Here is a 12920-nt window from a genome sequence, read left to right on the forward strand (position 1 = left end):
AAAACAATTTGTAATCTTTATTCCTAAAACCAACCAAACCAAACCCAAAAAAAAAAATCCTAAAATTTATTTATAGACTCACCAAACTATTTTAAATCAGAAAAATAAATAACATGACAACAATTGCAAGGATTTTACGAAGCTTCCACGCACTGCCGCGCAACGACTCGACTCGACAAAGCAATGGCACACAGCTCGTGGCTTGCTTTAAAGCGATATGTCAAAGCTCTTGTCTGTTACTTCTCCTCTGGATATTGCCATACAGCCTGTTGAATCGATAACGCGGAAACTGCCCCCATGCCAAAATCATATAATTAACACCATAAACATGCATGCATTCATTCATTCATTCGTACTAGTCATATTCATCACTTTTAGCTACTATTTTAGATAACTGTATTTTATCGCACTACTATATATTCAATATTCACGATGAGTTACAATTTCCTGCATGCATGATCGTCACCTTCAGACTTTCAGTATATTATCGATCTCATCAGTACTTCACGCGGCAAAGCAGGTTAATTAATAACCCTTGAAGACAGCTGTGAATGTGATGATATAAGCAAATTATAAATGGGAAGCTCGTTCGAAGTTAATTAATTAACAAGCTAAGGAGAAATTGATGTGTCGAGTTGTAATGTCTCTTAAAGCTTCAACACCAGCAGCTTTGTGCTTCCTCCCTTCATATCCAGGAAGCTGCCTTCCGTTGAATTCTTCGCTTTTCCTCGTACACTGCTGTTCGGAGAGACTGACATATATTTGTACGTACGTACGTACGTGCTTTGAGAAATTGAAGGGGAAAAAAATAACAGGAATACGAATAGCTGGTTGGTAGCGGTCAACATGGAGATCATTTAGTCAAACAGTCGATTAGTGTTTCTATAAATAAGCGATGAGGATACTCCGTCGCTGACGACGAAGGATGGTGAAGAGCAGCAGCAGCAGCATTGCTCCGTTGCCGACGACGAAGGGAAGAAGCGGCCAGGGGAAGAGGCAGTACAAGGGGGTGCGGATGAGGAGCTGGGGTTCCTGGGTCTCCGAGATCCGAGCGCCCAACCAGAAGACCAGGATTTGGCTCGGATCCTACTCCACCGCGGAGGCCGCCGCCCGGGCCTACGACGCCGCGCTCCTCTGCCTCCGGGGGAATTCCTCCGCCCTCAACTTCCCTACCTCCCCGCCCTTCTCCGGCGGCGTCCCCGGCGTCATGTCCCCCAAGTCCATTCAGAGAGTGGCGGCGGCAGCCGCGGCCCAAGAAACTGTTCCGGCGACGGCGCCGTCACCTCAGACAGCGCCGTCGCCGTCGGAACAGGCGGAAGCAGCGGCCAACGAGGGCTCCACCTCGCTTGAATCGCTCGATTTGGAGGCATTCTTCCAGTCGCCCAGGTGCATGGACTACATGCTTCACCCGGCGATCTCCTTCTTCGGCGCTCCCCGAGTCGAGGACTGCTGGAACGAAGAAGCTGGCGAGATCAGCCTGTGGACGTTCTTCTGATTAGTTGATTGATTAATTATTCAATTACGTGTTGCCTTCATATAATTATTAAGAAGTCAATGGCTAACACATTTAATTTGGTTTTGAGCAAAGGATTAATGAGTAAGCCCTACTACTAACAGCGTCATTAGCGTTTTACTCGTGTTTTCCGCCGAATTATTCGTCCTTTTTAAGCCCCGGACGCCTTCGAATATTACCCGCATATTCCCTTTTTTTTTTTTTTTTGCCTCCATTTACGCCGTCCCGAATATTTGATAACGCATGGTGAATCTATCTTTTATACTCAAAAACCCCACTCAGAAGTTTACCCATTCCAAAAAATGAACCGATTAATGATCTTGTATCCAATCTCAAGAAAGGTATAGTATTGTCACGGTAAAGAGATTATTTGTCCATGTGCCTGTTATTGCTCGATAAATATAAATATAAACCCTAACTAGTTGCTTCATCGGTCGCATTTGTCCTCTTGGCCTCTCGCCGCCTGCTCGATCTCCTCTGCCTCTGATTTCAATCAATTTCTTTCATAATTCAGAGGAGATGGAATTGGCCGAGGGATCTCGCAGATCCCTCCTCCCGAACTTCCTCTACTCGTCTTCCAACGGGTCCAGCAATCTTGCCCTTGATCGCATCCTGGGGAGGACCCTGCCCTCGCCTGCTGCTGCTGCGGCGGCGGCGGGAAATGGTGCTTCGACGGCCCCGTTCGTTGTTGCCCAGGCGCCTAAGGAGTCCGGAAAGATAGAGATGTATTCGCCGGCGTTTTACGCTGCCTGCACCGCCGGCGGCATCGCCAGTTGTGGGCTCACCCATATGGCTGTCACCCCGCTTGATCTCGTCAAGTGTAACATGCAGGTGAGATCCAGATCCTTTGTTGATGCTATAAATTACTTTCGGTCGCCATATGTAGCTAGGTTAGTCATTCATGTTGATCTAAAAGTTCAATTCATTGGATCTGTTAAGTTTCCTCTCTCCCTGTATTTTTTTTTCTATAGATCGATCCTGCCAAATACAAAAGCATTTCTTCAGGATTTGGGGTCTTGCTCAAGGAACAAGGGGCCAGGGGGTTCTTCAGGGGATGGGTTCCTACACTGCTCGGATACAGCGCCCAAGGGGCCTGCAAGTTTGGCTTTTACGAATTCTTCAAGAAGTATTATTCAGATCTCGCTGGCCCTGAGTTTGCATCCAAGTATAAAACTTTGATTTACCTCGCTGGATCTGCGTCTGCCGAAATAATCGCTGATGTGGCTCTCTGCCCCTTCGAGGCAGTGAAGGTGCGCGTCCAGACGCAGCCTGGTTTTGCTAGGGGATTGAGTGATGGCTTACCAAAATTTGTCAAATCTGAAGGTGTTGGAGGGTAAGACTTTTACCTCCTATTATATAATGGGAATTCTTTTCATCTTCGTAGCTTATTTTGCTGTACTGTAATTTGTTTTTGATACAGACTTTACAAAGGCATAGTTCCACTCTGGGGGCGTCAAATTCCCTGTAAGTAAAATGCCCTTTCTCTCTATTTTTTGTTTGCTTTTAATTCTCTTTCTCACTTATATTAAATGGCTAGTATATCTAGTGGGTTTTCTTTATACTGGTGTTTATTAAGTAGCGTCTTTGTCAAACTAACATTTTTGTCATTGTACCTCTCTAATTAAAAGAGGTTACCTGCACTTTCTACTTTTCTACTATATGAAATTCATTTTTTGGCTATGTGCATATATGCTTGATAATGTTTGCAAATGCTGGATTCTGTAGCTATGCAAAATCAAAAACATTTTATAGAGCTTTAGTAAAGAGCAATTTATTCTTGTCTCTTGTGCCTATCTTACATGCTTAGACTGGCATTAAGCTGGTTTATGATGGTTTGATTACCAACTAACATATTTGAGCACCTGTTTACCAGTTGAGCTATAGACTGATTTGCTAGTTTTATAACTTGCTATACACAAATCATGAGATTCTGCTGGTTGGCAAAATTGCTATTTTTAAAGTTGTGTAGTATGCTTTATTTTTAACAAAATTTCAAAAAGTATTTTAGCTGGCACCATAAATTAAGATCACAATAGCCGACTCCACTTAATGAGATAAAGGCTTGGTTGTTCTTGTATAAATTAAGATCACAACTGGCAGATGAAACAATAAAATTCTTGTACTATGCCTAAGTTTTTACCAACATGCAAATAAAATAACTGCTAAATAATAACCTTACTAATTTCATGGATAAGTACAAATATCATTTTTATATCAACTGTGTACATATGCCAATATTCAAGTGGATAACAATCATTTATGAACCAAATCACCAATCAACAACTTAATATCCTAATTGTTATATTTAAAGCAACATGAAATTTTCCATGTAGCTTTTATGATGCCACTTGATGGAGGGAAATTTGATTGCAGCTTATTATGCATTTGAGATATGGTCCCTACATCCTGGTTGCAGCAATATCTCTTAACATGTAATGACATTGATTATAAGATGATTATGTTATTCATATGTTTCGATCTTTGAATTGTGAATTTGTTTATACTTTAAATCCACTGGGTAATAACTGTAATCTTTGTGCTTCTACATGAATCTAACGTTGTAGTTTTTATGCATTGTTGATGTAGCCTCATGCTTCCCTATAATACTTTATAAATTTTCATCCTTCTCTATTCCTACCTATATCCCTATAATACATTTTTTTTGCTCCCTAGGCTGTTGAGGAATTTTTGGCTTAACATGTTGCAAATCAAATAGACAGATCTAAAATAAACTGGTCCAACAAATAAAGTTGTTCCTGTATCTGAGAGGCCATTCTAATGCATTTTTTTATACTTTTACTAATTTCAGTATATTTAATTTTTTTTTTTTTAGTTTGTTTGTGATCAGGTTATCTTAGGAATCTATAAAAGATGCCACATTCATTTTCTCTACTTATTCCAGACCAATTGAAGTTTCATTTTTTTTTTTCATGTATTATTCTCCTCCATGACAACTGCTGATGAGAAAAAAGTGCCATTAATGTAATTTTTTTCATCTAATTTCTCTCTCTCAATCTGGTGGGTGTTGCTTCATTTGTTGCATGCCCCATGTCAGGTGGCAATACTATTGTTGATTAAACAGTGCCATTAATGTTTTATATTGAATGTTATATGAAATATATAACAATATTAAAGTCATATATCTGTATGATATATCAAATTGTTATTTCTTGAGATGAATTTTATTTTAACTACTAAGTCTTGTTCACTTTGGTTCTATTTTTAATCAATCAATTTGGGTTAGATAAATGCTTCTTGATCTTGTTAAATTCCAATGAAATAATTACTGAAATCTATGTGCACAGATACTATGATGAAATTTGCATCATTTGAGACTGTGGTCGAGATGGTATACAAGTATGCAATTCCTGCACCTAAAGATCAGTGTAGTAAGCCACTTCAGCTTGGTGTGAGCTTTGCTGGTGGATATATTGCTGGAATATTCTGTGCAATAGTTTCTCATCCAGCTGATAACCTTGTCTCATTTCTTAACAATGCTAAGGGTGCCACTGTTGGTGATGTGAGTATTAAAACTTTAATTATTTATTTTTCCTTAGATGACCATTTTGATTTGTTATTGTTTGTCATCTTTATCTCTTTTTTTTTCTTCCTCTTATTATGCCAACTGACAATCCAGCTGACGCTATATGTTTGTTATGTCTATCAGGCTGTGCAAAAACTTGGTTTGTGGGGTCTATTCACCCGTGGTCTTCCTCTTCGCATCGTCATGATTGGTACTCTAACTGGTGCACAATGGGGGATTTATGATGCATTCAAAGTCATGGTTGGCCTGTAAGTTTTTAAAGCTGCCATTATGTGCTCGGATCTTAAATCTTATGTTCTATATCCGAAACTCCAAATGCTTAAATATTCTTGATATTTTTCAGGCCTACAACTGGTGGGGTTGCTCCAGCTGCTGCTCCTGCGGCAGAGGTTTCTAAGCTGGAAGCCGCTGCCTGATCATTTATAATTATCAATAATGTAAGATTTGAGAATTATAAGCTCATTCTATGTGGAAGTGTTGAATGCTTCCAGAGCAACACATGATTTTTGCGGATGGTCTTGTTCCCATCTTCCAATTTGGAGGAATGCTGCAGCTTTTAGCACTGTAACAAACACAAGTGACCTGAGGAATCATCAGGAAGAATTTCTTATTTGATTTTGAGCTAAACATTAAATTGACGGATAAGTTGACGGCAGCTTTAACTGCTCCAAACTGGTTGATCTGTCTCTCTTCAGCGTCATGTTGTTTTCTATTGTATTTCCTTTTTGTCTGCTTGCCGTTTTGTTAGGGCAAAGGTGGGGCATGCTTGAAAGCCTCCGAGGATGGTGAATATCTGTGATCGATCCGGTTACGCCATGCTACTATAATCATCCAACCTGCTACTATAATCATCCAGTGGTTGGGGCCGATCCGGTCGTAGGTGTGGTCTTATAGTGCTACAAAATTAGTAAGTTGTTTCAGTTGCAAAGGCAATTAAATTCAACAAGTTTAATCTCGTGGGGTTGGCCAAAACCATGTACGCCTTTTTACAACATTGGGACTACGCCTGTATGCACCGACTGTGTTCATGTCCTTGTTGTCTTGGTAACATTGGAAGATCCGCAAGTTGCTTTAGACTCTGAGACAGAAGAAAAAGTCGGCCTCCACTGATGAAAGAAGAAATGTAGGAAATTATGTTGCCTCGCAGCCAAGTGGTCTCTTTAAAAGACCAGGCAGATGTCTTGTTCTAAAACCGGAGAAAGGAGGAAGCATAGTGCAAACCGTACCATGGTGGATGTCGACCGTCGGATGTCCGCCCTCGGCCCGGCCCACTCCGCCGGCCTTCGCCGTCTATCGGTCCGGGCCGCCACAGCTTACGCGACTTCCACCACGACGCACCGCCTCGGCGTCCTCTCCCTTCGCCCCCTCGCGGAGGTCATCCTCTCCCACCTTCACGCTGCCTCCGTCCCACTGCGCCCGGGACTCTCCGAGCCTGAGCTCGCCCGCCTCGAGGCCGACCTCGCCTTCTGCTTCCCCCCGGACTTCCGCGCCCTCCTCGCCCTCGCGCTCCCTTCCGGCCCCGGCTTCCCGGACTGGCGCGCCCCCGGTCCCGGTCACCTCCTCCGCCTGCCTCGCTCAGCCGCTGCTCTTCAGGTAGCCCGCGGCTCCTTATGGCCGCATTCGTGGGGTTCCCGCCCTGCCGACCCCGCCCGAGCCCTTCGTCGGGCCCGTGCCGCTCTGCGCCGCGCGTCGCTGCTGATACCACTCTTCGGCCGCTGCTACCTCCCTTGTTTTCCCTGTCTCGCCGGGAACCCTGTTTTCTACGTCGACGACTCCCGCATCTTCTGCTGCGCCATTGACATCATCGACTTCTTCCAGTGTCGTTCCCCCTTTTCTCCGTACCCGAGTTGCTCTTCCGCTCTCCCCAGCCTCGAAGCCGCCCGATGGATCGAATTTTGGAGCGACGCCGCATCCGATCACCGGCGCCGCATCTCCTCTTCGTCGTCGTCCTCCACTTCCTGCTCTTATTCATCGTCGCCGCCTCCCGATCCGGTTCGCTTTGTGGAAATCCGAACTCCAAGGCTGCCAGACTGGGTCGGGTGCTACTTGGACGGCATCGGCTCCGCCTTAAGGCAGGGAGGGTGGGGCGAATCGGACGTCCAGGAGATGGTCCACGTACCCGTCTCCAGTCTCTTCGACGCCGGCGACGAGCGCGTCGCGAGAGCTAATATATTGGTCGATCCAGAGGCTGCGCTTGACGCACTGCTCGTGAAAGCGGGGCGGTGCTCAGATTCACTCCAGCAGGCGGGGTGGAGCCCCAAAGACGTCTCCGACGCGCTGGGCATCGAGCACCCCCGGCGAAAGGGGAGAAGGCAACGGTCGACGGTGGAGGTACCGCCTGCAATCGCGCTCAGGGTGGAGGAGCTGGCACAGGCGGTGGCCCGATCGTAAGTGGCAGGCGGTGTCCAGATTCAAATCGGCGCCTTTCATTTCGTTTTTCAAAACTTGAGCAACGCTTGAAGGTGTGTGAAAAAGAGTGGCGTTGGAAAAATATAATACATGTATCAAAAATCTTTGATTATTGTCGCAATGGAAATCGGAGAGTTGTTCATAATACATTGTGATAGAAAGATGAATAAGGGTCAACACGGAGGAGATAAATCACGGACGACTACTAACCTTGGAATAGTGACTAACACATAAGAGAGGTATTTACCTCAGCTTTACCGAGATTTGAATCTCAGACCTCATTATGACAATGTAATTAGGTCATCTGCAACGTTGTTAATACTCAGCATTAATATCCACATGACTACACTGTTCATATACTATTCCTTTAACACATTAAAGGAATTGAACGGTGTTAAAAGACTTACATATTAAAAAAATTATATATATATAATATTATATTACTATTAATACGTAACATGTTAATAACGTTACAGATGCTCTTAGAGAATGTTATTATTATTATTATTATTATTATTATTATATTTAGAATAGACAACCTTCTTTTGTAGTATGCTTACACAAAGTCATCCTTCTAAATATTTATCATATTCATGGGAGAATGTTAGTTTTCATGGTTTGAAAGATGATTGGATTCGTCCTACTCCTACAGATGTGTTTAGATTACTTGATTCGCAATCTATGCATTTAAATTTCACAAGTATTGAAATCACATATTATACTCTTCTTTTTTTTTTTCCTTCAAATTATCAAATCATGTATAGACTTTTCAAAATATCCCTTCTTTCTTTGTGTCCCTCAACCACATGGTCTTAATTTCACAGCAAATTCTTCGCCATCGAATTAATTAGTCGAGCAGTTGCCTAATTATAATTGTGTGACCAGTTTGGCTATGATTTCGTGGTCGCATAATCAGGAAATGACGACCACATAGCAGAATGGATGTTTAGGTGCGATTTCACGACCACTTCACTGATGTTCGAATAGTCATTGATTAGATAAATAAAGAGCTAAGAAAAGGAGAGCACAAAGGCTATTTTGAGAAATGAGTGCGTATGTGACTTGTTACTGGTTATTATTATTATTATTATTATACTAATCAATTTTACCTTTAGCATTTAGGAGTTCGATTATAATATTAAATATAAAAAAATCTAAACCAATTTTTTTTTAGGTGCGCACAAAATGCGCGGTGTAAGGTGAGTAACATATCAAAACTCCTGCACATCCATCCTGGCCAGCGCCCCTCACAAGCCAAATGATTCGACCGACCCACCTTGTGAGGTTCGTCCATGATGGGTGTGTATTGTGGGTGTACAGGTGTGTGTATATATATATCCTGTGTACACCATGTATATTATTTTTAAACTTAAATACTATACCGTAAATCTTAAAGTCAAAACCCTAAACGACTAAACCTTGAGTTAAAAAAAAACACTGCGCAGCATACAGTTGCACACTGCAAGATGTGTGTATACCCTGTGCACACCATGTATATTATTTTAAAACATAAATACTATACCCTAAATGACTAAACCTTGAGTTTAAAAAAAATGTTACGCAACTCACAGTTGTGTTGGTTGCTACTCGGAATACCGTTCTAGTTCCCCTGTACAAAAATTTATACAAGCATAGAATTATCCTAGCTACCCCATGTGCTCTACTGAAGTTAAATTTGGATTACAAACGAGGCTTAACATTATTAATCCAAATTGCCCTTCAGAAGTTAAACTTAGATTGGAAACAATACTTAATATTTTTACTCCAAGTTTAATGGATGTGTTCTTCATAAGTTAAACCATATTACAGAAGCTAATTAAATATCTATTTCAAAGATCGACTTCCAGGTTAAACATGGTGAGGCACTAAGCCTTCTTGGGTATGGGATCATCCACCACTTCCTAGACAAAGCCTTTCAAATAAATCAAATTTTTAACTTCTTACAGTAAACTGGGTTTAACTACAGAGACCTCAATAGAAGCACAATATCGAAAACATGAAATTGAAAAATAAAATCGATAACAAAATGATAACCTAAAACCGATAACCTCTTGTGTTTGGTTTTTCAAGATCTATATAAAAGGATGAGCTAGTCATGATGCAGAAACAAATAACTAGTTATACCTTTTGTAGCTTATAGACCTCTTAATCTTCTGTTGTATTCCTCTCCTTCTCTTGAACGTCGTGTGGACGACGATATCCAAGATGAAATCCACCCAAGCTTCTTTCTTTGCTTCCAAATTTCGGCCACCTTCCACCAAAGGATTCTAGGATGCAGTACCTCCTTCACTTCTTTCTTCTTCTTATCTAAGCAACCAACCACCAATGTCTCTCCAAGGCTTGATGTCGCCGGCCACAAAGAAGAGGAAAGGGAGAAGAGGGAGAGCCGGCCACAAGGAATAGAGAAGAGGAATAAGAGATGTGTGTTAAACCATAAGGCACCACCTCCTCTTCTTTTATAATCCTTGGTGATTGCAAAAAAAGAAAGTTTTATAACAAAAAATAAAACCTCCTTTTCTATCATGGCATAGTCGGCCACAATCTTGTGCTCCAAGCAAGGAAAGATTTTAAACAAAATTAAAATCTCTCTTCTAAAATCCTTTTTGTGGATAGTTATAAAAGGAATGTTTTATAAATTAAAATTTCTCTCTTTTAAATCCTTTTATGGATATCTATAAAAGAAAAGATTTTAAAATAAAACTTCTCTTTTAAAACATGGTTACAAAAAAGGAAAGTTTTATCAAAAAATTAAAATCTTTCTTTCATATTATAAATAACTACAAATAAGGAAAGACTTCAAATCTCTCTTTTTAATCCTTTGTAGAAAATCTATAAAAGGAAAGATTTTAAAATTTAAAACTCTCTTTTAAAACCATGTAGATGACATCATAAAAAGAAAGATTTTATCAAAATTTTATTTTTAATAAAACTTCATTTTCTCTTATGATATGGTCGACCCCTTGCTTGGGCGCCAAGCAAGGCTTGGTCGGCCCTAGCTTGAGCTCCAAGCTTGGCTTGGCCGGCCCCTTGCTTGGGCTCCAAGCAAGGATGTGGCCGACCCTTAAGCTTGGTTAAGAAGCTGGACTTTGTGTAGATATAAGGTTTTATAAATAAGAGGCTACAACAGGGACCGAGAGGAGAAATTAGTTTTGGTCTCCCGATGAGCTTGAGCTTTCCGTGTTCGTCCCGAACACCCAACTCAAGTTCATCAATAATAACTCATACCACTAAAGAGTTATTATTGCACTACCGCACCAATCTCATATTACAATATGGGCTCCTTCCTATCATGAGTGCGTTAGTCTCCATGTGTTTAAGATATCGAATGTCTACTAATTAAATGAGTTACTGACAACTCACTTAATTAATATTTATCTCCAAGAGTAGTACCACTCAACCTTATTGTCATGTCGTACTAAGTCCACCTACAGGGTTTACATGAAAATCCTTATGAGCTCCTCAAGGGGGCATCATCAACCTAGATCACTAGGACACAGTTTCATTCTATAATCAACAAGACACTATATAAATAATATCATTTCCCAACTTATCGGGCCTATTAATTTAATGAACTAAATCTCACCCTTTGATAAATTAAAGAAATAAATATTAAGTATGTGTGCTTGTTATTATATCATGATTAAGAGTACGCACATCCATAATAATAGAGGTCATGTTCATTTTTTACAGTCAGTATAAAAAGAACAACCTCAAATGATCCTGCTCAATACACTCAGAGTGTACTAGTATAATTTTATAGTCAAGATAAACTAATACCAAATTATACTACAACTACTCCAATGATTTGTCTCATTCCATCTTGGTTGTGAGCAACTATTTATAATTTATAAGGAACTGATAACATGATCTTCTGTGTGACACCACACACCATGTTATCTTCAATATAAATTAAATGAACAACTACATTAAGCATATAAATATAGACATTTGACCAATGTGATTCTTATTTCAAAATAAATGTTTATACAAAAAGCTAGGCTTTTAGTATACATCCTAACAAGTACAGACTGTGCAGTGTGTGTGTTGTGTGTGTGGTCTTGATACCTTAATTTATGGTGCTCACCTTGTGAGCACCATGTGTAATTTGTTTTATTTATTTTTAATTTCTTTAACTTTATTACCATAACCTAAATTTTAGACCCTAAAGACTAAATCATAAATTTTAACCCCCTAATCTCTAAAAAAAGTAAAGAAAAAAATATATACTTGATGCCCACAAGATGAGCACCATAAAATAGTTAGGGTAACCAATTTGCAATTGGCCAATTTCCTCTTGATCTCTTAATCTTATATTTCCGCTGGGGCCCAAGAGATAGCTAGCTCATGGAGAGGAGGGTGCATGGTTTGTGCGTGCGCAGTGCAAGCACCGACACTATTCCACCTACTCATCCTCTACTAGTTAGCTAGCTCTGTCTACATTTTATTGGCTTTGTGCCTTTTTTTTTATGAAAGGTAAATTATATATCACCAAGAAAAAGTACAAGCAAACACGTGTCCAAGGATAGCCATTCGTTTTTGATGAAGTATCAAATCCGAGTAATTATTTAAGGTATGAACTCATACATGTATGTGTACTCTCACGGTACCAACCTCTTAAAAAATAGTCACGGTCAAAAACAAAAATTGAAGTGCCAACTACTTAGCCAACCAACCATATGCCATAACACAAAACATGAATACCAGCCAAGCAATCATGACTAGCCCTTGATCAGCTTACAGTGTTTGCCCTACCACTACGCACATAACCATAGAGTCCAAGCTCTAATAGCTAACCATCCCATCCTTATCTGAAGCCAACTGCAAGGGCATACATCTGACCTCTCAGTCCCTAACAATCAATACGAAGCTACCTATATTTTGTGTTAGTCAACAACAATGCAAGCCTCTAATTGTCATGATAGGTAAGCTCAGACTCCATTGATCCTATGTAGCTGCCTTTGTAAGCATACTTTGGTCATCCTTGTATGTTCGCCCAATCGCCACTAGTCAAATCCATCCTCATGTATACCCTCCTACACACTTTTAGCAAATGGTCAGCTATCAACAAATTTATCATGTCTTTACCATGAGTCATTTGTTGCAGATTAGATAGATCATTATAGTGGATCTATTCACCCTCATGGAATTTTTGGCAAAGCCCCACCCATCAATGAATTTGGAGTGTCTTTACCATGAGTCATTTACTGCGGACTAGATAGATCATTATAGTGGATCTATTCACCATCCTCACCCATACGTCCCAAAAAATGAAATGTTTATACTATGTCTCACAAGTTTGTGACCTCCCCCTACCAAAAAAGAAGAAAAAAAGGGTGTACCTCTCTCTCTCTCTCTCTAAAACAAAAGTGTACTATCAACTCATAAACACAAACCCTCTCACTAAGCCTAATGTATGACCTCACCTCAAGAAACTATAATATGAGGTTCGTCCCT

The 12920-nt window shown here is 40.6% G+C and overlaps 2 protein-coding genes across 3 annotated transcripts; both read left to right on the top strand.

Moving 5' to 3' along the window:
• The first annotated feature begins 622 nt into the window (after positions 1–622).
• LOC122015237 (ethylene-responsive transcription factor ERF014-like) lies at positions 623–1616 on the top strand. The gene has a single exon (XM_042572017.1). It carries the CDS (start codon positions 926–928, stop codon positions 1493–1495), a length of 570 nt encoding a protein of 189 aa, XP_042427951.1. The 5' UTR covers positions 623–925; the 3' UTR covers positions 1496–1616.
• Positions 1617–1923: 307 nt separating this feature from the next.
• Positions 1924–7605, top strand: LOC122015236 (mitochondrial phosphate carrier protein 3, mitochondrial-like). Of its 2 annotated transcripts, XM_042572015.1 has the most exons (6): positions 1924–2344; positions 2485–2846; positions 2934–2977; positions 4819–5033; positions 5181–5305; positions 5401–5743. In XM_042572015.1, exons 1-6 carry the CDS (start codon positions 2033–2035, stop codon positions 5471–5473), a joined length of 1131 nt encoding a protein of 376 aa, XP_042427949.1. In that variant the 5' UTR covers positions 1924–2032; the 3' UTR covers positions 5474–5743. The 2 variants fall into 2 exon arrangements, with proteins under 2 accessions (XP_042427949.1, XP_042427948.1); XM_042572014.1 differs by lacking the exons at positions 1924–2344; positions 2485–2846 and having other exon boundaries at positions 5401–7605.
• Positions 7606–12920: the final 5315 nt, after the last annotated feature.

This window comes from Zingiber officinale, chromosome 8B (genome assembly GCF_018446385.1).
Source record: "Zingiber officinale cultivar Zhangliang chromosome 8B, Zo_v1.1, whole genome shotgun sequence".
In the NCBI taxonomy this organism is placed as follows: Eukaryota; Viridiplantae; Streptophyta; class Magnoliopsida; order Zingiberales; family Zingiberaceae; genus Zingiber; species Zingiber officinale.

Coding starts and splice junctions, on each gene's coding strand:
- LOC122015237 (XM_042572017.1), top strand. CDS start 926: ATGGTGAAGAGCAGCAGCAGCAGCATTGCTCCGTTGCCGACGACGAAG.
- LOC122015236 (XM_042572014.1), top strand. CDS start 6,234: ATGTCTTGTTCTAAAACCGGAGAAAGGAGGAAGCATAGTGCAAACCGT.